This window comes from Lissotriton vulgaris, chromosome 3_1 (assembly GCF_964263255.1).
Source record: "Lissotriton vulgaris chromosome 3_1, aLisVul1.2, whole genome shotgun sequence".
Lineage (NCBI taxonomy): Eukaryota > Metazoa > Chordata > Amphibia > Caudata > Salamandridae > Lissotriton > Lissotriton vulgaris.
In genome coordinates, this window is record NC_141689.1 from 342,540,694 (window position 1) to 342,566,514 (window position 25,821).

The following is a 25,821-nucleotide window of genomic DNA, read 5'->3' on the forward strand; positions in this document are numbered from 1 at the left end:
TTCTTTAAATTCAAAAACGCATAGAATGGAGCCACTGACCATGAAGATATTAATTCTTATTTCAAGATTTGGTGAATTGGTGTAACTCACGGATAATGAATGCTGCATTTGAGGCAACTCGAGCTGCACTTTTAGGTTACATTCCAAGTAAAATTCGAGAATTCTCCTGCCTGCTGTTTCTCTACTTCGATTGCTCCAAACTGAAGAAGCGAAAAAAAAACCCTCCCATACTGAATAATCGAGGGCAAAGGATTTATAATGCCTTTCGATTCACAGTATAGTTTTTAAAGCACGTCTTTTGTTTATATTTATGTATAACAATAATCGAGAAATTAACTAATAATCATCCAGAGTTGCCCTAGACTTCTTCTAATAAATGATATCTCTAATTTATGTGTGTGGAGGTAGGGGCAAAACTGTAATTGGTGTGTGGGGTTTTCATATTATATTTCATATGAAACATTTGTACGTTTAATGTTGGAATGTCCTTATCTAGAGAGCTCTGCCCTCGCGGAAATATAACAACATCGTACATGTCAATAAGCAAAGGTATTTTGTGATGGATTCAAAGTGGGTTGCTTACTGCTGATCCCCACAATTTTGACCAATCCATAATCCCTTGGAAATGAACTCAAACGCTACATAGGAACATTTCACTTTGTTTTTTCTGGAAACCTATTGAAATCAAAGGCTAGTAGTTACCAATGGGACTCGTAGCAACAAACAGAAAACAGCCACACGCATGGAATGAATGGACTCAAAATTGTGAAAGGCCATCAGTGAACAGTTCTGTAAGTGAAGGAATCTTGAGTCAAAGTGGACAATGAAATTGCCGATCAGTTTAAGGCTACACCATGCTAAGGCCTCGGTGGATGCGAAGTTGAGGTTGGGGCAGATGACTAAAGCTTTTCTTTCAGAGACAGCCAACTGGTATGGCACCTGGACACACGATGTAGCAGAAGGAGATGTCCCATGAACTATTCACTAGCAGTACCCTCTAGCTTGCAGTGGTGTCTATCAGGAAGTGGGCATTAAGTGCAGTTGACGACTATGCCCTCTACCAAGATACTCTCTACCTAAGCCCACTGCCCTGTCATTTGGCACGATCAGTGGGCTCTGGATGCTAGTCCTATTTGCTTCAGACATCGGCCCAATTAAGATACTTCATTTTTTCGCAGAGATTTGTGGGTAACAATCCAATCACTGGTTTGAATCCTGGCAGGGATTCCATAGATTTCATATTTTTTTTATTACAAATCCGCTGGCTGCCGCCAAGTTGTTTAATAAGCTTCAAAAAGTAATTCAGTTTAGTGCGTATGTTTTATCATGGTGTTGATTTTCCTTGATCATTTAACACCATTTCAGTGTTCAAGTAGGGGCTTTTCTTTAGCTACTTTGAAGGTGTTTTAAAATGTGTTGCACCTCGTTGCTCTTCTTCAGGAGAGTTTTTGTGATTCAGGGGTTTAGATCTGAATGTGTAGTTGGTGCAGTGGTGCTGAAGCCCAGAGGGCCCTGATTATTGCCTCATATTACCCTTTTTTTTGTTGCAACTTTATGTAGCGCAAACTCGACCCTTCAGTATCAGAGCGCTTTACATGAGCACCAGTTGCATTACAGACGGACACATTCACTTTTAGGCACGGGGAGATTGAGTGATTGCCCAGAATCACGGGTATTTTGAGCCCCCGCCAGACTCTGATCTGGTTCCCCAGTTTCAAAGTCTGCGGCCCTATCTGTTAAGCCTCACCCTCTCCCTCGGCACTATACATTACCTATTTGCCATTTCTTGAGATCCGGAGTCTCCAACCTGTTCTGTTCATTTTTGTCTTGAGTACAGGTTTTTCAATGTTGGGATGCATATATAAATTCAAGCAAGCAAAAGCTTCTAATTTAGTGCTGTATTGTAACATTTAAATAGTGCTTACTATCCCTATTTGGAGAACTTGCCTTTGTTTGGATTCTATGTGGAAGTAGTTGCATGAAGCGCAAGATGACCACTGAGGTGTGGTTATGGTGTTTTGGGACGCAGCCCTCAGCATTGCGATTGATGAAGAAGTTATGAGAGACAGTCCCGCAGACAATAGTTTTCAGTAGTTTGGAAGCTTTTAGCAGCTCTGCGGGCCTCTATTGCCTATGATCACAGATGACTTAGCTATGCAGTGGTGTCCATTCTGAGATATTTTGCTAAATGTTTATGATCTTGAGCAGGCATAGGTTGGAAGGAGAAATCGTATTGTAGTATGGTCGGCTGCACATCGAAGAGCTACCTACAGGTAGCTGGAGAGTTACCAGTAGCTCACGAGCTACTAGTTGGAGAAGCCTAATCTAGATACATAGTGCTGCTTTTGTCTTCAACAGTTTGTGGCTGTCCCCTTGCAAACAAACTGCATTTACATCCTAACTTGTCTACCTGCTAACCTAAGCCACCAAACTCTGTGACGAATGGTCTCTTAGCAGCAGACACTCTCAAATGCCCTTAATAGCCTCAATACTAACGAAGAAACAGATTTATTCCTTTGAAGCAACATGTAGTGGTCCATCGTGGATTCCACGGTCTACTGATAGAAAGGCCAGTGTGTTTTCTTATCAACTTTTCGTAACCTCAGCCAACACTGTTTATTTCCTCCAGTCCTCTGCTTCCCTGTTGGAAACTTACCACAAAGGTTCCTTTAGTCAGTCTCCTAGTCTTGGCATAGCTATATGTTCTTATACAAGCATGTCTTCACATATTCTACCATACATGTCTAGTTCTGTAATTTTAACCTCAATCGTGCTATTTAAGTTGTATATGTTTGCTTGTTCCACGCAGGAGTACTTTGTTCCAAGACCCAGTCACATTGAAAAAATCTACTGGTAATTTCTGACAAAACTTTTATGCAGGTCCCAGGTTTCATGCATATGTGATGCTCCATTGCTTTCCCCCCGTAAACACGCAGAAGCACATCTCCTAACCCGTAGTCTTTGAGCAACAACAAACATTATATTGAAGAGCAACTATTCTGAACTGCCAATGTGTTCTACTACATAGTTACGGTGCTAGGTTTTTAGCACAACAGGCCACTTTGTGGGCTTGTTAGAAAACTTTAATACCTCTAGTAGATGTCACCCCTTATCTTAATCAGGAGTTGGCTCTCCTACTATCTATGTACCTCTAAAAATAATCCCTGCATCTATATATTCATATTCTTAGAAATGAAAGCAGAGCAGTGCTTGAGCTTTGCTTACATAAGTACGAGCCTTGTCTAAGGTCCACCAGAATTCCTTTTCGCCTAATGTCAGCTTCCAACTAGCAAAGACAATAGGTTTGACGTTGGATGTAGTTCTGTTTGTCTTTGTCGGCGCTTGTTTTGTTTTTTGTAAAATGGTATTCTGAGGGGGAGCTGCCAGGATCTCGCCAATTAAAAAACTGTCTAAAAGCAAACCCATGTTTTGTTCCCAGAAAGAATACTTTGTGTAAAAGTAGTTCCTGGCACTGGAGGCAACTACTTTGTGTGTGCATGTGCTCCTTGTGAAGAGACCAGAATGCTGTCACTCACTGTGAGATTAACCAATGGCTGAAATGGGCTGCTCCAATGTATGCTGTAGAGGGTGGTAAAATAATGTGAATGATACAACAACAGACCAGTAGATGAAAAGGACTGGCTGTACCTCCCTGCAAGGAGGTAATTTTTTATATATATTTAAGTTTAGTAAAAGCAATAGGATTTGGCTAGAGACAAACCTAAAAATGGTACTCCAGTTCTTTCAAAACAGATTTCCTTTCTCTTGTTTGAATGCCAAACCAGTGTTTTTCCCATCCCAACAACAGCCTGGTATGTTATGTTAAAAATAATTATTAAGCGCACGTACACAGACGGACAGCTTCCATCTTTACAATAAATATTAACATGTTAAAATAAGTAATTTAGAGCATTTAAAAAAATGTTATAATTCCTTTTTCATAGACCGCGAAAGCTGATGAGAGGCCAAAACATCGAGGGTGTCAAAACTTTTGGTAGACTCCGACATGGATGCTATTGAATGTATACAGACCTGAATTTCAGAATAAAGTACAATCTTCCTATAAAGTGCTAACGATTTCACCGCAGTTGGTTGACTCTCGTCGCTTCCCCCTCGAGAGATCGCTCCCCTGCCTGCACTCTGTGTGATACGTGGTATCGTTATTTCTAAGCTGCACTGTTTGGCGATTTGAAAGCGTGTGCATTTACCTGCCATTACTCGCTCATTTCAAGTAGACCTGCGCATTATTATTTATAAGCTGCACTGTTTGGCGATTTGAAAGCGTGTGCATTTACTTGCCATTACTCGCTCATTGCAAGTAGACCGGTGCATTATTTGTGAGATCCCCCGGCGCCCTGCTCTGCCCTCCCCTCCATTTTGAGCTTCTTGTTGTTGTTGTTGTGCTCCGTCCCTTGAGCCCGCCTCGCCTCCCAGCTGAGCCGCCCTCGCCCCTCCCCCTCCACCATCCATATATGACAGCAGTTCCCGCGCGCAGCGTTCACGCGCAGCGACCGCGCCCAATCCGCGCCGAAGGTGCGCCAAATGTAAGCCCGTCTACGCCCGTTCGCGCCTGGACCGCGCCCAGCGCCAGACCCCCTGCCCCTCGCGCTGCCCAGCCCTCCCGCATTACCTACGATGCCGCCACCCTCCTAGCCCTTAACCCCGGTCGCGCCCCCAACTGCGTCCAAGCCGCACCTGGACACACCCATGGTCCTTTCTCTTGCTACTCCTGCAAATTCATCGGCACTGTCAACATCTCCGCTACGACCACACCACAGATCCCCGACCCCAATCACCTTCAATGCATCCTTCTCAACACCCGATCAGTCCACAGGCACGCCATTGACCTATGGAATCTACTAGACACCATGTCTCCGGACATCGCCTTCCTGACGGAAACATGGATGAATGCTTCCTCCGCACCAGACATCACCATTGCCATCCCTGAAGACTATAAGATCACTCGCAAAGACCGTACCAGCCACACAGGAGGAGGAATCGCTATCGTCCATAAGAAATCAATCCGCATCTCAACCAGCTCTGACGCCAACCTCGCCAACTCCGAACACCTCCACTTCCAGATCCACATCGACCCCAAAACCACACTCAGAGGCACCCTCCTCTACAGACCACCAGGACCCCGCGCAAAATTCAGTGAAGACATCACGGACTTCATCACTCCACACGCGCTCCCCTCCAAAGACTACATCCTTTTGGGAGACCTCAACTTTCACCTTGAAAAGATCAACGACCGCAACACCACCACCCTCTTGGACAACCTCGCCAACCTCGGACTTAAACAACTAGTCACTTCCCCCACCCACATCGCAGGTCACACACTCGACTCCATCTTCACCTCCAGCAATCATGTCTCCTTCAGCCACACTACGGATCTCCTCTGGACTGACCACAGCTGCGTTCACTTCACCTACAACAAACCAAAACCCAACATCCACCTCCAACCTACCCTGCAAAGAAACTGGAACAAAATCACCACGGACCAAATCTCCGCATCGCTCCTTCGAAATTCCCCAGCCCTCTCTTCTAACGCTAACGAAGCCGCCGCCAACCTCACCCTATGGTTATCCAACACCGCCGACACCTTAGCTCCACTGAAAAAACGTCAAAGCAAACCTGGCAGCAAGAAAGCCTCATGGTTCAACGATGATCTCAAGAAGTCCAAGAAACTCTGCCGCTCCCTTGAAAAGGCCTGGAAAAAAGACCCAACCACCAGCACCAAGGACGCCTTCAAAAGCGCCACCCGCACTCACCACCAACTGATCCGAAAAGCCAAGAAAACAGCATTCAAGGATCGACTTGACAACAACGCCCACAACAGCAAGGAACTTTTCAACATCGTCAAGGAATTTTCCAATCCCTCGGCCAACTCCAACGACATCACCCCCTCTCAAGCCCTCTGCGACTCCCTAGCCTCATTTTTCCACAACAAGATTGCAGACATCCACAACAGCTTTGACAACCAACCCGGAAACCAACCCACCCTACCACTTGCTGATCATCTTCCCCCCGTGAACACCCTTAACGACTGGAACCCAATCTCCACTGAGGACACCATCCGCCTGATGAATTCCATCCACTCAGGATCCCCCACAGACCCATGTCCTCACCACATCTTCAACAAAGCAGACTCCGTCATAGCACCGCACCTCCGAGACGTCATCAACTGCTCCTTCAACTCCGCCACCTTCCCGGAAGACTGGAAACACGCTGAACTCACCGCCCTTCTGAAAAAACCAACAGCGGACCCCACCGAACTCAAAAATTACCGCCCCATCTCGCTTCTTCCATTCCCGGCCAAAGTCATCGAGAAAGCTGTCAACAACCAGCTCGCCGCATTCCTCGAAGCCAACAAATCCCTCGACTCCTCACAGTCTGGCTTCCGAGCAAAACACAGCACTGAGACCGCCCTCATCGCAGCAACAGACGACATTCGAACTCTACTGGACAATGGAGACACAGTCGCCCTCATCCTCCTTGACCTCTCTGCAGCTTTCGACACAGTCTGCCACAGCACCCTTTTACAACGCCTCAATAACATCGGAATCCAAGGAAAAGCACTTGAATGGATCACCTCGTTCCTCACCGGAAGAACCCAGAGAGTCCGCCTTCCTCCATTCAAGTCCGAGGCCTCTGAAGTCATCTGCGGCGTACCACAAGGATCCTCACTCAGTCCCACCCTCTTCAACGTATACATGAGCCCCCTCGCGGCCATCGCACGCCAACACAACCTCAACATCATCTCTTACGCGAACGACACGCAACTGATCCTTTCTCTCACCAATGACCCCAGCACCGCCAAAACTAACCTACACGAAGGAATGAAAGAAGTTGCCGAATGGATGAAACAAAGCCGTCTGAAACTGAACTCAGACAAAACAGAAGTCCTCATCTTAGGTACATCCCCCTCTGCATGGGACGACTCCTGGTGGCCGGAAGCACTCGGAAAAGCACCCATCCCGACAGACCACGCACGTAACCTTGGCGTTATCCTGGACTCTTCACTCTCAATGAACAGACAAGTCAGCGCCGTATCCTCTTCCTGCTTCAACATTCTTTGCATGCTCAGAAAAACATTTCGCTGGATCCCCACCGATACAAGGAAAACAGTCACCCACGCTCTGGTCACGAGCCGACTGGACTACGGAAACACCCTCTACGCAGGTACTACCGCAAAACTCCAGAAGAAACTCCAACGAATCCAAAACGCCTCAGCCAGGATCATATTAGACATCCCGCGCAACGAACACATCTCTGGTCACCTTAAAGACCTCCACTGGCTACCCGTCAATAAGAGGATCACCTTCCGACTGCTTACCCACGCACACAAATCACTCTACGACATCGGACCAGACTGCCTCAACTCACGACTGTCCTTCTACACCCCCTCCCGCCGACTACGGTCTTCCAGCCAAGCCCTCGCCACTGTACCTCGCATCAACAGAACCACCATGGGAGGCAGATCCTTTTCATACCTGGCTGCTAAAACATGGAACTCACTCCCCGCTTACCTTCGCCTTACCCAGAACAACCTAGCATTCAGAAAGCAACTTAAAACGTGGATATTTGACAAGTAATCCTCCTCCCCTTCCTAAGCGCCTTGAAACCCTCTGGGTATGTAGTGCGCTATACAAATTATATGACTTGACTTGACTGGTTGAAACACCACACCCCACTCTACCCATAGCTCTCTGCAAAACTACGCATACTCCCTGATAGCCAAGGTTCTATTTTAGATCAAACCAGGTTAAACAATTCTCATCACTGTTTTATTGTAAATACTTTTAGTGACAACCCTCATGAGCACTTGTACGAGATGTACAGTTTGGACTTATTGTCCCAAGCAATAGGCCCCTTCAGTTGGGACGGTTTCTCAGACATTGTTCTTAAGTTTCCCTTTTTCCCACCTGTTCCTCATACCCCGCGGGAAAGAACAATTGGTCTGCGATTGGACATGTTTGGAGGGATTATACGGGAGGGGGTGGCCCTAATCATGTGCCCAGGGGTAGAGGAGTGTTGACCTGTGAGAATAGTTGACGGACATGACGAGAATCCCAAACACAGACATCAGATTCATCACACTAAATGTGAGGGTTCTACATACGGCGAGTAATCGCTACACAGTATATGCTTACCTGAAAAGACAACAAGAACATATAGCCCTTTTGCAAGAGACCCACTTGACGACAGAGGTTGGGCGACTACAGAGAAAATGGAGGGGCATTGTCTGCGCTACCGGGTACTCCGCATTTGCCAGAGGGGCATTGATCCGGGTCAGGCCAGGTATCCCATTTAAAGAAAAGACCAGGGTAGTGGATAAGGAAGGGCGATATGTGTTGCTGGAGGGACTATTGGATGGGCAATCAATTCTAATAGACAGTATTTATGCCCCTAACATAGAACAGAATGTATTCTGGAACCGCCTCACGACGACACTAGCGCATCACACCCACGCCCCGTGGATATTAGGTGAAGATTACAACTGCGTCCTAGACACGACCCTAGACGCTCCCGCCCCCCACCAGCACACTCACCACTTTACAAACAGGCGGAACTTTTTTAATATATGGGTGAAACACTGGGCATTGACCGACACATGGAGGGCGCTACACCCCACCACAAAAGTGTACTCATTTCATTCCATTCCTCACGACCTCCGAGTGCGCCTGGATAGATTTCTTTGCTCGGCAGCGCTACACACTAAGGTACAACATGCGGACTATCTGGGACGGGTGCTCTCGGACCACAATGCCCACTCACTGACTCTTAGGTGAAAACCGCCACACCCTCCAGTGCCTACATGGAAACTCCCTCGGGAGTGTCTAACGGATCAGGTATTCACACATGATCACGGGAGACACCTGCAGGAGCACTTTACACTTAATGCAGGGACGGCATCCTCTAGGCTCATAGAATGGGATACACATAAAATAGCGGCGAGGGGTCATTGTATACAGCAAGTAGTAGGTGTGCGCAGGCACCTAGAGCGAACACTGCAGGATTCTGAATGCACTTTAGCATCCCTACTAAAAGCAGATGACCGCGGTAAAGCCACCCCGGAACGTGTAGCCGAAGCCAAAACAAGGTACGCGGAAACACTGAGAGATCTCCGCAAATACAATTTCAGGGTCTTCGCAGCCAAGGTACACCGGGAAGGCAATAGGGGAGGTACACTTTTGGCCTGGCTAGCTAGGCAGGACCCCGATCTGAAACCCGTCACTGAAATTAGAGATCAGGCTGGACGGCTCCAAACCTCCCAACTTGCAATTCTACGAGTCTTCTACACATATTACTCTTGCATATATAAGGCCCCACAACAGGGAGACCCCCAAGCAATGGACAGATTCTTCCACACTCTGACCATCCCCCAAGTCTCGCCGGAAGATAAAAAAGAACTAGAGCAAAAGATAGGTCCAACCGAGGTAAAAAAGGCGATAGGAGCATTAGCCAGAAACAAAGCCACAGGGATGGATGTCTTCCCCCTCAAGTACTATAGTACCTTCTCGACTCACCTGATCCCACGAATGGTCACCATGTTTATTGACGCGCTCGAGGCGGGGTTGTTGCCGCGATCCCTTAGAGAGTCAATAATAGTTACATTCCTGAAACCACACAGGGACTCCACACTCCCGTCGTCCTATAGACCAATCACGTTACTTAATACAAACTGCAAAATCTTAGGCAAAATACTAGCGGAGAGATATACCCAAGTCCTAACTCCGTTAGTCCACCCCGATCAATGTGGATTTGTTCCAAACCGCAACACGTCCCACAACCTCCGTAGACTATTTCATGTCCAGGACATGACACGGGAGCGGTTCCCAACGCAGCATGCCTCATATTAGACCTCGAGAAGGCATTCGACACCCTCTTATGGCTGTACTTATTCGAGGTCCTTAGAAAGTATAATATTGGCCCAAGCCTATCAGCATACACAAGGCTCCTTTACACGAGCCTCACGTCCTGAGTCCGGATGGGTAGCTACATCTCGTCAGAGTTTGCGGTGGAGAGAGGGACAAGACAGGGGTGTCCGCTGTCACCCCTCCTATTCGCCCTAGCGGCCGAACCCCTAGCAATACGCCTGCGACAAGAAGGCGAGGAATGGGGAATCCCCCTGGCAGACACGAGGCACTGCGTGTCCTTATACGCGGACGACCTCTTAATATTTGTTAGGGACGCTACCAGCGACCTGACCAGTATCTGGAGAACACTGGAGGACTTCGCGGACATCTCGGGCCTCAAGGTCAACTGGGAGAAATCCTCGTTGTACCCGCTAAGCCACCAAATGGGCCCATTCTAGGCCCGAATAGGCCCCCAATTACTTGCGTGGACTGCAGAGGCCCCCTGCTATCTGGGAGTGCGGTTATATCACACCCCAGAGGATTTATACGAAGGAAACCATCATAAAACCTTGGCTGGGCTACGATCAGCAGTGGGCTTTTGGAAAACGCTACCGTTGGCACCCATAGGCCGGGTGGCCCTGGCAAAAATGATCATGTTCCCCAGGCTACTGTATAATTTCGTGAACCTCCCGGTAGTTCCTCCGCGATCATTCTTTAAGGACCTAGACAGTCTCCTCACGGAGTTGGTGTGGGGCATGGGACGACGACGAGTTGCGTTGTCAACACTTTACTTACCCTCCACGGAGGGAGGATTGGGAGCGCTGGCCTTTGAAGCGTACTTCTTAGCGGCCCAGCTCTAATGGTTGTCATATTGGACAGCAGGGCGACACGTGGGAGAAACCATCTTTGCAGACGGCCCCACGCCACAACCAGCAATCCACCGAATGCTGCTCCCAGGTACCAAACCTATACGTACTCGACCCCTACAGTTATCCATAGCCCGCACCTGTATGATGCGTATTCACCGCATGTCTAGAGCACGACCGCCGTACTCACCCTTGCTGCCACTGGTGGGCTTTCCACGAGGGGACACATAGTACACACAGGGAACACTTCAGGTCTGGACTGAGTTGTCAGTCACAGAGGTGGAATCATTCTTCGAAGAGGGACAGTTGAAAACATACGACCAGATGATGGAGCAATATGATCTTCCCCCCCCCGGGCAATTCTTACTCCACAGGCAATTAATAGAGAGCAGTCGTAAATACTGGAATCCTAACACAGGGGAACCCATGCCACACCAAGTGATACACACGATCCTGCACATGGGAGTGGGGCGCCATCTGGTCACTTGGCTGTACAAGGCAATGCGTACACTGATCCTTCCATCCCTTCAACCCCTACGTCAGAAGTGGGAGACTGACATAGGCAGAGTGGTCCACGACAAAGAATGGAGCATGGCCTGGAATACCCCAAAAAAGTCTCTAGGAATGCAAGATTCCATAACATACAGTTTAATATCCTCCATAGAGCCTATCTCACACCACACCGAAAGCATCGCTTCTTTCCGGATACACACTTTGCCTGCCCCCGCTGTCAAACCCCGGAAGCAGATTTTAAGCACAGGTTCTGGGACTGCCCCACACTCCAATGGTTCTGGAATACAGTCCATCGGACCCTCGAGGAGGTGACTGCCATCACAACCATGTCTACATGGGAAGCATGCACGCTCGGAATATTCCCCAGGCGGAAAACCGAGAAAGTGCAGTATCGTTTCCTATCACTGGCCATCCTCCTGGCAAAGAGGAGAATAGCCATGCATTGGAGGGCCCCCGTAGGACCACCGGAAGCAGCCTGGATAGGCAACGTACATAAATGGGGTAAAGCGGAGGAGGAGATACTCCGGGAGGAGGAAGTGAAGGGGCACCACAAACACCCTATATCCCTAGATTGGGCCCAGTTAATGCACAAATTCACAGAGGAGACAAGTCCGCCAGAGTCGCAGAAGGCCTCGCAGTCCCAGACCCGAACAGCCACTCCGGTCCCTACACCTCACTGACACAGTCACACAACTTCCCAAGCGCCGCATGGCTCCACACTCTGTGACCCCTGCTATCCAGCACACGCTACTGACTCCCCACATGCTACAGTGCTATGCACTCTAAGAAAGATACAGCCCCACCCCAGCACAGCAGATCACCTCCCGCTCCCCCCCCCCCAGACCCGTCCACCCCACCAGGTTAACCCCAAAGGTTGAAACATTTAGAAGTTTAGACTGGAGGGGATATCCCTCCTACCAAAGACCTATAGACCAGAACGTCATGACGACACATGCAGACACGTATCATGCCGGCCTCGTCGGCACTATCTGGGACGACTGAGTAAAGATCAACATACCACAGGGTCATTACCACGCTAAGCATAGTAGTTCGTTCACCACGGACAGACTCTGCTCGCCTCAGAGGTAAGCTACTGACACTACAGGGGACTATTTGGGGAATATTAACGGACCGAACAACTTGAATAGGCTGATCAGCACATGAATACTGTATGAGGAAGGCTATTCGGCGTGTACTGATACTGTGTACCTACGGACATGTACCACTGTACTGCATAATCACTGTCATGCTGATTGTAAAATGCAAACTAAAACCCAATAAACAAATTTAAACAAAAAAAAAACCCTCATGAGCTCTTAATAAACACATGTTTATTACAGTAAAACCTGTCCTATTGGATTTGCAATTACTTGGAAACAGGAGTATTAAATGATGGCTTCCTGTATTGAATGCGTATAGGAGATAAATAATTAAATGTGACAAACAACGTAATGATTGAGTGTACTTTTCAGAGTTAAAATATGCACTCATGCATTCCTGGAAGGCGGATTAATAAACAAAACATCCAATAGCATGAAGTCAGCAAATAAATCTAATCTGGGCGAAGCCAAAGCCCAATATATGTATGTTTTAAGGAATTGGTAACAGTATATTTTCAAATCGATGCGCTGTCCGGCCAGAGGTAAAGACTATCTTGTATGCTTCAACATGATTAAAGGAGAAATCGGATCACAAATCTACTGTGATTTTTAAATTCATACCTTAATCTAAGCATTGCATTCTGGTGATCCGACGTAACTTCTTTTCCTACTATTTACTCTGTATCGTCTTTGTATTCTTTATCACCTTCCTGAATAAAACTATGCGATTCTTTCTATCCCTGATCAGCGTTATTTGTTATTGATTTGCACAAAAATGCTACTGTTTGTCTTAAATTAAAAGGAGATAGTGGATGAATACGTTTACAAGCGATTCAGATAGGCAGCAGAATGAAGTTGGGAGTTCTGTGAAACTGTGAAGGGTAGCGATATTTCCAAGTACTTTGAAAATGTCCTTTTTGATCTACCTCACTTCACCTGTTGAAACCGATAACCACCAAAAGTCCTCTTCCAGTTATTAAACGTTCTGTTTTCAATCCAACGTATTTTGATGTATACAACATTTTTATAATATATTTGATTTCATAAACATGCTGTTATGTAAATAATTAGGATATGTGTGACATGCATGCACAGTTAGAGCCGGGGTCATACAGTTCACAGCTTTCTTTAGAACGAAATTTGCTAGCCTTCACACATTTAATTATTAAATCATATTCTGATTTGATATAGAAAATTGTGTAAATTACTGGTCTACAAATTGATATAATACATTGTGTATTGATTGTCTATTGCGTATTAGGTTATGTGTGTGTTTATTCTCTCCTGTCCTGCATTTAAAAATGAAAAATGAATGCAATGCCATTAACATTTTCCTATTATTTTCAGAGTGTTGTACGTTGCCTGTGGCACCCAAAACTGAATCAGATTATGGTTGGAACAGGGACTGGATTAGCTAAAGTATATTACGATCCTGTCAAGAGTCAAAGGTATTTATTTGTTATCCTAATGTTTACCACCATGAATTACTGATGCAACACCTCTAGAAGGGTGCACTTTCTAGGAAAGAAAAGGTATGTTTGAGTGCTTGCAGAATGTCTTCCTGCACTAATGACTTGCTTGTAATGCTGGTGTGTACTATGCACCCATGAGTTTATTCAGTTAGTTTGGTAGTTGGTCTTTGGGTTAAACTGAAGGCAAATATCTATGCCTAGTGTGATGTTCTTCCTACTAGCCACCTTCTAATTTAGACCCAGTCTGCTGGTAAACTAAGCGGAACATCTGTTCTGTACATGCTTGACTCCAAACTTTCTTTACTGTGTGAAAAATGAATTTCTGCTAGAGACTTCTAACTGCAGATTCCTCATCTTGTGAATATTCACAGGCATCAGACTGGGCCTGGAAAAGTTCATAGCAATTCCCTCATGCATCAGTAGGTGGTGTCATGAGGCTCTGCGATGGATCCGCCCTGCTGCAGGTATGATGTTGGTGCCCCGATATACGCTCCACTTCTGCTTGCTGACCTCAGTTCTTTTATTTCTTCGCTGACATGGATCCGGAGCTTCCAAATCCTGTCATACCCGACAGAAAATGTTTCCCTCTTAAACTTTACTTTGTGCAGCATTGGTGTTTAAACCGTGTCATGCTTGTAATCGACAGATGTTCATTACTTACATCCACAACAACAAGATTCAAAGTTGTGTGACTGCTGTGCCAAGATAAGTCCATTCGAAACCAAGAGACCAAACTTCCCATCGCCAAATTCAGGAAGTAGAAGTCACAAGCATGGTCTTGTTCTTGCTCCCGAGGTTGTTTCGGGCACCTGTCGAAGTCACAGGGTTAGGTAAAGTAAGAAAATCTAATTTAAAACATTTTAAAAATTCATGCAGATTACCTTTATCCTGCTAATCCCATCATTGCTTGAGGCACCTCCAGACCATAAAGTATGTCTCTGCGCCTAGACCTGGCACCTCCAGTGGTCCTGATCCAGCCCAATATGCATGAATGGGGTACCCGGCACACGAATGCGGTACCTTAATTCAACTTCCCGGTGCACGCCACGATATTTATCCCCTGGAAGAAGGCATCTAAGTAATGCCGAAATGCATTGGGATTTATATGAGTGCATTTTTGAATTTTTGAATAATGAAAGATTCTTTTGAACTAAAGATTTTCATGTGAATACAACAAGATGAATGAATAAATAAAAACAAGCATTGTCTAAAACTCGATTTTCATCGTGGATATTGGTGAAACCTTTATATAAGGACTATTGAGGAGCCCGGGGGACACTTCTCATTTTACGAGCAGTGCTACCTTTACCAGCCCAATATGCAGCAGACGGCGATGCTACAACAGCTCCATGAGCTTCACCTAGCCATGGAGCCTCACTTGGCCTCTCTGTAGCACATTCGGGCTCCATGGATCCAAGTTGAATGCCAGTCGGGTTCCTGCCGCTGGATCCTTCCCCATGATGACTGCTCCATTCAACCTCAACCTGACGCCAGTCCCTCTTTTGGATCTGGCCTCATGACCGGCTCTGACCCTGCCTTCGGCTCCATTTCTACTGGATCAGGGACCGACGCCAGACATGGATCCTATAGTTTTGCCGGATTCCAAAATGAATCTACCCAGACACTCAGAAACGGACTGTGCCCCACAAGATGATCATCATCTTCAAAGTCTTGCTTATTGCAATGATGGTTACATTTTGGAAAACCTTCAGGACACCTGTGGTCTAGACACTTCCTTTGAAATTAGCCTGTCATTTAACCTGGCGATAGCTACGGAGGATTCTGCCACATTTTCCACGGTGATCACGAGAGCAGCAGAATTTCTAGATCTCAAGTTGCCAATTACAGAGGCCAAACTAATGTGCGCTTCAAAGTCCTCAACCCTGCACAAACAAACAAAAAACCCTACCTTCTCTTCAGTGAGGCGTTGATGGACGTGCTGGTAGGCACCTAGGTTAAGCCAGGATCTGGCTCCCCAGTAAGTAGGTAAGTGGCAAGATGGCATATGCCTGCCTCAGGAACACAGATTTTCTACTTCAGCATCTCTTCTCAGAGAGCTTAGTGGTACAGGCACCCACCAGCCGATGAAACTCAGATGCCTTCCCAACAACTCCCCCTGATAGCTTCAAAGCGAATGCAAACATTTGCAAAACACTTTTTTATCCACGAGCTTTGGCATAAGATCAGTTAATACATCCTGTCTCCTGGGCAGGTGTTCGCACACACTGTGGGACAAAGTTGTAAACGTTTTGCTAGCTATCTCCGATGACAACCAGATCCATTGCAATGACTAATCTTGGACGGTAAGGATGGGGTGAAATACTCTAATTAATCAGGTCAGACCTGGACACAACCAACTGTGTGGGTAGGGCAGTTGGCACCAGTGTGGTGCTAAGGCGCCATGCCTGTATACGCTCCACAGCTCTTATTCAGATGGCAAGCAATCCTTCATGGACATGCCATTTGGCGATTCTCACCTGTTTGGGGTATAGGTGATCTCAGCCTTGGAAAATTTCAAAGAGAGCAAGGTCACATCTTGCTCTTTGAGCTTTGCATCCACACTATCTTCCCCACACCACTCACCCCTTTCTAGGCTTTGGAAAGGGTTATCAGCAGAAGCGCCAAGCATCAAGTTTCACAATCCTTTTGAGGCATGGGGAACAGACTGCCAACTTTCAGGCCCCCAGAGACAATGCTGTACCTAAACCTGTGCCCACCTCCAAAACCAGTGCAAAACTGTTTTCTCTTGGCCAAGGGAGTAATAGAGAGGGTGTCAACTTCAGAGCTTGTGACTGGTTGCTACTCCCTTTATTTTTTGATGCTGAAAAAGGACAAAGTCCTCTTTCCCATCCTAAATGTTAGCCCTCAGAACTTCAAGTTTAAAATTCTCAGCATGGCCCTAGTTCTATCTGCCCTCTCTAGATCCAGGTGACTGGATGGTGGTGCTTGATTTACTGGACACTTATTAGTTCCGTAGACTGTCTGCGGTTTCAGGTGGGTCACCAGCATTTCCAGTTCTTAATACTCCCATTTGGCCTGACCAGTGCACCTTGGGTGATCACAAAATTGATGGTGATGGTCGTGGCTCACCTGTGGAGGTTGGGAATACTAGTCTACCATAAATCAGCAACTGGTTGCTGAAGGCTGTCTCGCCTCAAACAGTCTTAAACCACCTTAAGATTATGGGCAACACTTGATATTGTTGTGTTTTTCCATTAATGTGCCAAGTCACACCTGACTCCTTAATTGTGCATCCTTTTTAGGTCGAAGGCCTAAAAGGCTGCGCTTGCGCAGTCTTAGGCCGGAGATTTAATGAGTTTGAGTAGCGGCGAAGGTCCCGCCTCCGTGCCCCCTCTCTCCTTCATTGGCTGGCTTCCTAAACGGAGGCCAGCCATTGGAGGAGAGATGCGTCACTCCAAACAAGCTCCGTCCTTTTCGGATTTGGGGGCGTAATTTTTGATGTTCTTTAGACAGTGACGTTGTCCGTCACTCAGAACATCAAAACCACGCCCCCAAATCGGAAAAAATCTCGGAGCTTGTGTCCGCCATTTTCGATCCTTCGCAGTGAAGGTAAGATCGTGGCTGTTTCCCTCCGTGCCTTCTTCCCCCTGTCTGTTTCCCGCCCCCCTCCCGCTCTCCGTGTATTTTCGCTGTCCGTGTGTGTGTTTCCCGCCCCCTGTTTGTTTCCCGCCCCCTCCCGCTCTCCGTGTATTTTTGCTGTCCGTGTGTGTGTTTCCCGCCCCCTCCCGCTCGTGTGTGCATTTCAGAGCGTCTGTTTCCCGCCCCCCTCCCGCTTATTTTGTAGTAAGCAGGATTTCCAGTTGATGAGGTAAAGGGTATTCTGCATTAGAAAAAGTAATTGCCTGTAGAAAAAAGACACGGTGTCATTTGTTGTGTACCTGCAGAAGTCTGCTACATGTACGTATGCACGCCAATTACCCGCCTGGCTCGGAATCGAACCCTAAAAAGTGTGACGTACTAGTTTTTAGATGGTGTTACGAATCACTTTCATGTTGCTCAGATGTTCTTTTGATGGCCATTTGGGAAATGCGAGTATGTATTTTATCAATTACTGCCGATTCTCGCGTTGCATCAAGGCCTTGGGTGGGATGACGCCCGTTCCTTCAGACGCCCGCGTCTCTGCGCGTCCCTCCGGAGCGCCGAGGCGCGCGTCCTCTCTGGCCCGGTTCCGGGGGCGAGCAGTAACCGGGCTCTGATCCCGCTCCCGGCGTTCATTAGTCGGCCGTCCGCCGGGCGCGGATTTACACTTCACGGGGATGAAAGACCAGCTGGGAAAGATAAGACGGTTTCCCGCGCGGAAGGCGAGGCGGTGCCACCGCGGTCAGCAGGGTAGCTGCCTCCGCAGAAAGGAAACGCGCCGGTATTTGCAGCGCTTCGCCATCGCCCCAACTGAGTCCAGAGCAGACAGCCCCTCCCCGTTGATTAAAAAGGCGAGGCGGTGCCACCGCGGTCAGCAGGGTAGCTGCCTCCGCAGAAAGGAAACGCGCCGGTATTTGCAGCGCTTCGCCATCGCCCCAACTGAGTCCAGAGCAGACAGCCCCTCCCCGTTGATTAAAAAAGTACATCCGGCATTTGTCGGCCCAGAACATCCCTCTGGCACTTATGTGCGCAAGATGCTTACCGGTAATCGGTTCTAGATATGGGCAAAGAAAGCATTCCGGCCTCTTTCTAATAATAAATCACACGTTATTCTCCCTCTCTATTCCTCGGGTTTCAAAATGTCGTTTTATTTCAACTCTTTAAGCCACAGTAGTGATTTTCATCAACTCTATTGAGAGCATAGCCCTTTAAACTTCGATATAATTTCCTATAAATGTCATTAAACTGCCCTAGTGTAATCAGAAACTGCTCGGCAATATTAGAATGCAGCTTTGGAAAACTCACGTAGAAACAGGCTTAGTTTTAGAATAGGATTTACCGCGCTCTCATCACCCTTGCAGACATTAGAATTTCTGCAGGGTTGTGACCTGACTTCCCAGAAGTTACGGGGCATAAACCGTGTCTATTACAGACAGTGTCCGACAGACCTATCGGGCAGGCAGGCAGTGCCTGATAGGCTGGTCTAAGAGTAAGAGTGTGGGCAGGTTTTATATTTTGGATGTTCGTGGGCCTGTTTTATGTCTGCTGGGCTGGTTTTACTGTTGATCTCTCCCTGGAAACAATCATTTCCTGCAGCAAGCTTAAATCCATACATTGCAAAAATAATGCCTTCACAAGTTTAAAATTGCACCAGTTTGTAAACATGGGCACTTTTTTGGGCTTTCTAGTTCACTAATGTGGGCCACTTTTATTTTGGTGCGCAGGACTGATTTCTTTCCTAAATTTAGACACACATATTGTGGAGTGATTGAATGTGTGTGGGTCACCTATTAGACAATAGACTGACCAGTCTAAATTCAGCAAACTCAAGGGAACTCCCTTTACTTTGTTTGAGCTTTACTTTACCCTGTTCCCTTGACGTATAAGGGTTACTCTCCTCATATTGATACTGATTTTTTTCCTAGCTGGGTGCTGCTTATATTGCAGTGCTCTCCTGTCACTGATGTGCTGGTGCTGTGAACTGGTAACGGAGGTTGTCTCTTATGCAGTGCACTCCTGTCACTAGGGTTTTCTTACTGCTTCTGACGCTCTGCACGCACATCACTGACATGCTGTTGTTGGTGCCTGCACGACGGGTATGTGTGTATGCTGGGGGGGGGGGGGGGGGGAGAGGGGTCAGGGCTCACCTGACAGAAGAAAGCTTGTGCGGAATAGTGAACACTTGTGACTATGGGTTCGTCTCTAGTGCAGTGCACGCTATTCATTGGGGACAGTGTTCTGAATTCTACAGCAGGGGGCACTGGTGGAGCATACAGTAGCCAGATGATGGCTGGAATGTGTATGTTTTAGTACTCAACATGGACGATACGTTAGTACTGTACAGTACAATGCTTTGCTGCACTTGAAATTCCCCAGTTGCATTCTGCGTGCCTGCATGTTGAATGGAAAGGTGCTCCAGATGCGGCATGTATCATTGATCTACTGCAGGATGAGACAGTTTGTGGCTGTGCACTGTCCGTGCAAATGTATGCTAAGTGGAAAGGCTTTGTGTTAGCTAGAGGTGTTTAAGTGTGTGTGTGTGGCTCTGTGTATGTGTGGGTGGCTGTGTGTGTGTGTGTGTGGGTGGCTGTGTGTGTGTGTGTGGGTGGCTGTGTGTGTGTGTGTGGGTGGCTGTGTGTGTGTGGGTGGCTCTGTTTTTGGGTGGGTGGCTCTGTTTTTGGGTGGGTGGCTCTGTGTGTGGGTGGGTGGCTCTGTGTGTGGGTGGGTGGCTCTGTGTGTGGGTGGGTGGATCTGTGTGTGGGTGGGTGGATCTGTTTGTGGGTGGGTGGGTGGCTCTGTGTGTGGGTGGGTGGCTCTGTGTGTGGGTGGGTGGCTCTGTGTGTGTGTGGGTGGCTCTGTTTTTGGGTGGGTGGCTCTGTTTTTGGGTGGGTGGCTCTGTGTGTGGGTGGGTGGCTCTGTGTGTGGGTGGGTGGCTCTGTGTGTGGGTGGGTGGATCTGTGTGTGGGTGGGTGGATCTGTTTGTGGGTGGGTGGGTGGCTCTGTGTGTGGGTGGGTGGCTCTGTGTGTGGGTGGGTGGCTCTGTGTGGGTGGGTGGCTCTGTGTGGGTGGATGTGTGTGTGGGTGGCTGTGTGTGTGGGTGGGTGGGTGTGTGTGTGGCTGTGTGTGGGTGGCTGTGTCTGGGCGGCTCTCTGTGTGGGTGGCTCTATGTGTGTGGGTGGCTCTCTGTGTGGGTGGTTGTGTGTGTGTGGGTGGCTGCGTGTGTGTGGGTGGCTCTGTGTGTGTGGGTGGCTCTCTGGGTGTGGGTGGGTGGCTCTGTGTGTGTGTGTGTGTGTGTGTGTAGCTCTGTGAGTGTGGGTGGCTCTGTGAATACTCTCTACTACTCTCTAATGCTCACCTATTGCCATTGTAAAAGACAATACCATTTATTTATGTTTAAAAAAAAAAAGAAAAAAAATGTCATGAGCAATGCCAATAGCTCTACCTTTAATAATGCCGAGACCATTGCATTGTAAATGCTTGTTATCTGAGCCATCCTGAATGCAGTGCTTTTTTGAAGCATCTCTCTGTCTCAATGAGTCCAGGACATTTGGGCTATGACCCTGATGTTTCGATCTGCAGCCTGGCTCTTAGTGAGATCGGCTTCGAGGTATCTTCTCTTCTTAGCCTCCTGAATCCTGCTGATGGACCACACCAGATGGCACATGCAGGCTCTGCAGTGGGATCTGAAGTCTCAGTGAACTCAACACCAAGACACTCAACAGACTCCATACTGATGTCAAAAGAGACTGTGAAAACAATGGTGGGTACTTGACTGCAGTTGGACTAGTGGCAAACCCCTCTCCCTACCCCACCCAGAACTAAAGGTTGAGATGGATGCATCTTTGCTGTGTTGGGAAGGTCATTTGGGAGAGGTGGAGTTCAGAGGACTCGGGTCTCTGGCAGAAGCTTGGCTCCACATCAACGTACTGGAGTTCTGAGCGATTTGCTTGACAATGAAGGCATTCCTCCTGATTTAGAGAGGGAAATGGGTAGAGGTGCTCACAGACAACATAACTGCCATGTGGCACTGCAACAAAAAGGGCATTATGAGGTTTTGGGCCTGTGTCGGGAGGCTCTATGCCTCTAGAAGTGGCTGAATGCTAATGGCGTCTTCCTGATGGCACAATACCTGGCATGATCATTGTAAATGTAGAGGGCATTTCTACAGCGCAACTATTACTCCAAGAGTGTCCTGGTACGCTGCATAGACAGGGGGGGGGGGGGGGGGGGGGTGGGGGGGGGCGGTAAGGAACAGAATCCACTATTCGGAAAAAAAACTTTTTTCGTTGCTTCTTTTGGATTTATGAATCCGAGGGATGTTAGCCAAAAAGAAATTTGCTGAACGCAGACTTCTGGGAGGGGTATATAAACAGAATTCTCGCTCTCAAGTACCCCAGGCCTGCCATATGCAATGCTCTATGGATGAACAATACAATCTTAAAGGTAATCCTAACAGGAAGCCAGTGCAGTTCTCTGAGTATTGAAGATACATGCGTCCTGAGAGGTAGGCTGAGCACCGTGTGAGCGACTGAATTCTGAACCACCTGCAACCTACTAATTAAATAACCAGACAGTCCCAGATATAGTGTATTACCATAGTCTAGTCTTGATGTATTCAGAGCGTGGACCACCAGTTTTCTAGCTGCCAAAGACAGAATGTGCAGAAACTTCCTCAGCGTACGCAATATGCCCAAAGCAGGTACCTACCACTGCTTTAACTTGTGAGAAAAAGGAAAGTTCACCATCGAACTTAAATGTAAATGTAAATGTATAGGCATTTATATAGCGCACTACTTACCCGTAGGGTCCCAAGGCGCTTCGACCGCTGCGAAACCCTTCCTGGCTTCCCTGAGAGATGGTCCCTTTTTAATGGGTATCTCCAGGGTGAGACCAGGCATCCCCGGCGGTCTGGTGGGGCCGTTAGTGAAGATGAGGCAAGCTAATGCCCAGAGTTGCCGAGTGTGAACGCTGATCAGAGTGGGCACCGAGGCGAGAGAATTATCGAGTCCGCTGACCCTGGTCCAGAAACCTGCCGCGCCGGGAATCGAACCCTGGTCCCTGGCCGTCCTCTGCTCTCGGGTCTGCCGCCTCTAACCAGTGAGCCACACTACTTCACTTAACGCATGGATTGTTTGCAGAATTGGTGTGGGTAAGTGGTGGGGGGTGCATCCTTGGATCAAAGATTCTGTTAAGGCTCTTCCGATCTTAAATGGAAGAAGAGAAGCTCAGTCTTTCCCGCATTACATTTAAGTTGGTCGAAGGAAAGCCATTGGAAAACTTTGGTGTAACAATTTCCTATTTTTTGCACCCAGAAATACTTAATTTCTTCCCCATGAAAATAGCAACTGGGTGTCATCAGCATAAGAAACTACTTTAGCACCAAGGGTCTCCACCAAGCATGCCACAGGAGCAAGATATATGTTAAATATTGTAGGGCTCAGGGCAGTGCCCTGAGGCACTCCCACCTTGAGGTCCCGTGGTCCGGCATTGAAGGGAGGATGCCACACCACTTGACCCCTATCTTGAAGGAAAGAGGCCAGCCATTTTACTGCCTATCCTCTAATCCCAACAGACTGGAGCCAAGCCTGAAGAGTGTGGTGGGGGATCGTATTGAATGCTGCTGACAAATCCAACATAATTGGGAATAGCTTTGCCACCAGCGTCAAAGATACACCTGATGAAATCGATCACCTCCACCAACGCGGTTTCTGTACTACAACTGGAGCGAAACCCGGATTGGCTTAGAGGCAGCAAATCATTGCTTTCCAAGTATCGGGATAGCTGCTGATGTTTTTCGAGATCCTTTGAAAGGGCCGATAGTTGCGAGATGGGCCTATTATTAGACTGATCTGTAACCTCTCCCTGGGTTTTTTTTAGCCGTGCACAATTTTAGCCTGTTTCAATGCCTTGTAACAATAGCTACAGACAGTAAGGTATTAAGAAGATGGTTAGCAAGAGGATTGATGGCCTCTGCTCCCAGGGCCAAAAGATTAGTCGGGCATGGGTGAGATGGAGAGCCTGATTTTGAAGGTGATCCTGTTGTTGTTGGGAGTCAATGCAGGCCTCTCAGGTGGGGTGTGATGTGGGTGCGTCGGAGGATCAGTCGTGCTGAGGCGTTCTGGAAGCGTTGCAGCCGTCTCAGGAGCTTGGTTGTTGTTCCTGCGTAGAGGGCGTTCCCGTGGTCCAGTCTGCTGGTCACAAGGGCCTGGTTGACGGTTTTTCTCGTGTCGGAGGGGATCCATTTGAAGATCCTGCGGAGCATTCGGAGGGTGTTGAATCAGGAAGCGGAGACCGCGTTGACCTGCTTGGTCATGGAGAGGGCGGAGTCGAGGATGACCCCCAGGTTGCGTGCGTGGTCGGTGGGTTCTGGGGCTGTTCCTAGCGATGTTGGCCCCCAGGAGTCATCCCTGGCTGAGGGGGTGGGGCCGAGGATGAGGACCTCCGTCTTGTCAGAATTCAGATTCATCCTGCTGTCCTTCATCCATTCGGCGACGGCCTTCATTCCTCTGTGGAGGTTGGCTTTGGCGGTGTCGGGGTGTTCGGTGAGGGATATGATCAGCTGGGTGTCGTCGGCGTAGGAGATGATGTTGAGGCTATGTTGTCGTGCGACGAGGGCGAGTGGCGCCATGTAGATATTGAACAGCGTCGGGCTGAGGGATGATCCCTGTGGAGCGCCTCAGATGATCTCTGTGGTCTTGGAGCGGAAGGGTGGGAGGCGGATGCTCTGGGTTCTGCCGGAGAGGAAGGATGTGGTCCAGGCCAAGGCTTTCTCTTGGATTCCGGCGTCATGGAGGCGTGCTGTTAGGGTGCGGTGGCAGACCGTGCCGAAGGCTGCTGATAGGTCCCGAAGGATGAGGGCGGCTGTTTCTCCTTTGTCCATAAAGATCCTGATGCCGTCGGTGGCGGCGATGAGGGTGGTCTCGGTGCTGTGGTTGCTGCGGAAGCCGGACTGGGATGGGTCCAGGATGTTGTTGTCTTTGAGGTAGCGGGTCAGCTGTCTGTTGACGATCTTCTCTGTAACTTTTGCCGGGAGAGGGAGCTGGGAGATGGGCCAGAAGTTCTCGAGGTCGTTGGGGTCCGCCTTGGGTTTCTTCAGTAGGGCGTTGATCTCGGCGTGCTTCCAGCTCTCTGGGAAGGTTGCTGTCTCGAAGGAGATGTTGATTTTTTTCCGGAGATTGGGTGCGATGGCTGTGCTGACTTTGTTGAAAACGTAGTGAGGGCATGGGTCAGATGGGGATCCGGAGTGGATGGAGTTAATGGTCCTGATGGTGTCTTTGTTGCTGACGTTGGACCAGGCAGTCAGGCGACTGGTGCGGGTAGTGGTCGCAGGGGTGGTGGTCTCGGCGGTGGATGTGGGGGTGGCGGTGTCGAAGCTGTCGTGGATGTCGGTGATCTTGCGGTGAAAGAAGGTGGCCAGTGAGTTGCACAGGTCTTGTGATGGTGGAATGTCGTTGGTGTTGGAGCTGGGGTTGGAGAGTTCTTTCACGATGTTGAAGAGCTCGTTGCTGTTGTGTGCGTTGCTGTCCAGGCGGTCCTTGAAGGCGGTCCTCTTGGCGGTCCTGATGAGTTGGTGGTGTCTGCGGGTGGGTTCTTGTGGGCTGTGTAGCTGTCTGGTGTTCAGTTGCAGAGCCAGCTCTTCTCCAGCTTCCGACAGGTGCGCTTGGAGGTCCGGAGGTCTTCGGTGAACCATGCAGCTTTCTTGTTGGTGTGATTGGTGGCGGAGGTTTTGAGTGGGGTGATGGTGTTGGTGCAGTCGTTGATCCACTGTTTGAGGTTGATGGCGGCGGTGTCGGCGGGTGGTCCCAGGGCGAGGGTGGTAGTCAGTTGGTCCTCGGTGACCTTGCCCCAGCAGCGATGTGGCATCTGTTGGGTGCGGTGGTGTGTGGTGGGTTTCCTGAAGGTGAAGTGGACGCATCTGTGGTCTGTCCAAAGGGGTTCAGTGGTGTGTTTGAAGGAGATGTGGGGACTAGCGGAGAAGATGGGGGTCCAGTGTGTGTCCAGTGGCGTGGTTGGGTGTTGTCACGAGTTGTTTGAGTCCGAGGTTGGCGATCAGGGCGGTGGAGTTGGCGTCGTTGTTGTTCTTGAGGTGGAAGTTCAGGTCCCCGAGGAGGATGTAGTCCGTGGAGGCGAGGGTGTGCGTGCTGATGAGGTCGGCAATGGAGTTGCTGAACTGTGGTCGGGGTCCTGGTGGTCTGTAGACGAGTGTTCCTCTAAAGGTGGGGTTGGTGTGGATGTGGATCTGGAAGTACATGTGCTCGGCGGTAGTGAGGGTGTCGTTGGTGTTGTTTCAGACTCTGAGAGTGTCCTTGTGGATGATGGTGATTCCCCCTCCCACTCCGTTGGTGCGGTCTCTTCGGGAGATCTGGTAACCTTCTGGGATGGCTATGGCGATGTCTGGTGCCGAGATGGT

At 48.6% G+C, this 25,821-nt stretch overlaps 1 protein-coding gene across 1 annotated transcript in view; it reads left to right on the forward strand.

The window, feature by feature from the left end:
• The window catches only part of WDR70 (WD repeat domain 70), a 1,742,574-nt gene that overhangs the window by 1,426,458 nt on the left and 290,295 nt on the right, over positions 1–25,821 (forward strand). The window contains exon 13 of the mRNA XM_086960548.1: positions 13,687–13,787. Coding sequence (XP_086816674.1) covers positions 13,687–13,787 — 101 coding nt within the window. The remainder of the gene's footprint in view (positions 1–13,686; positions 13,788–25,821) is intronic.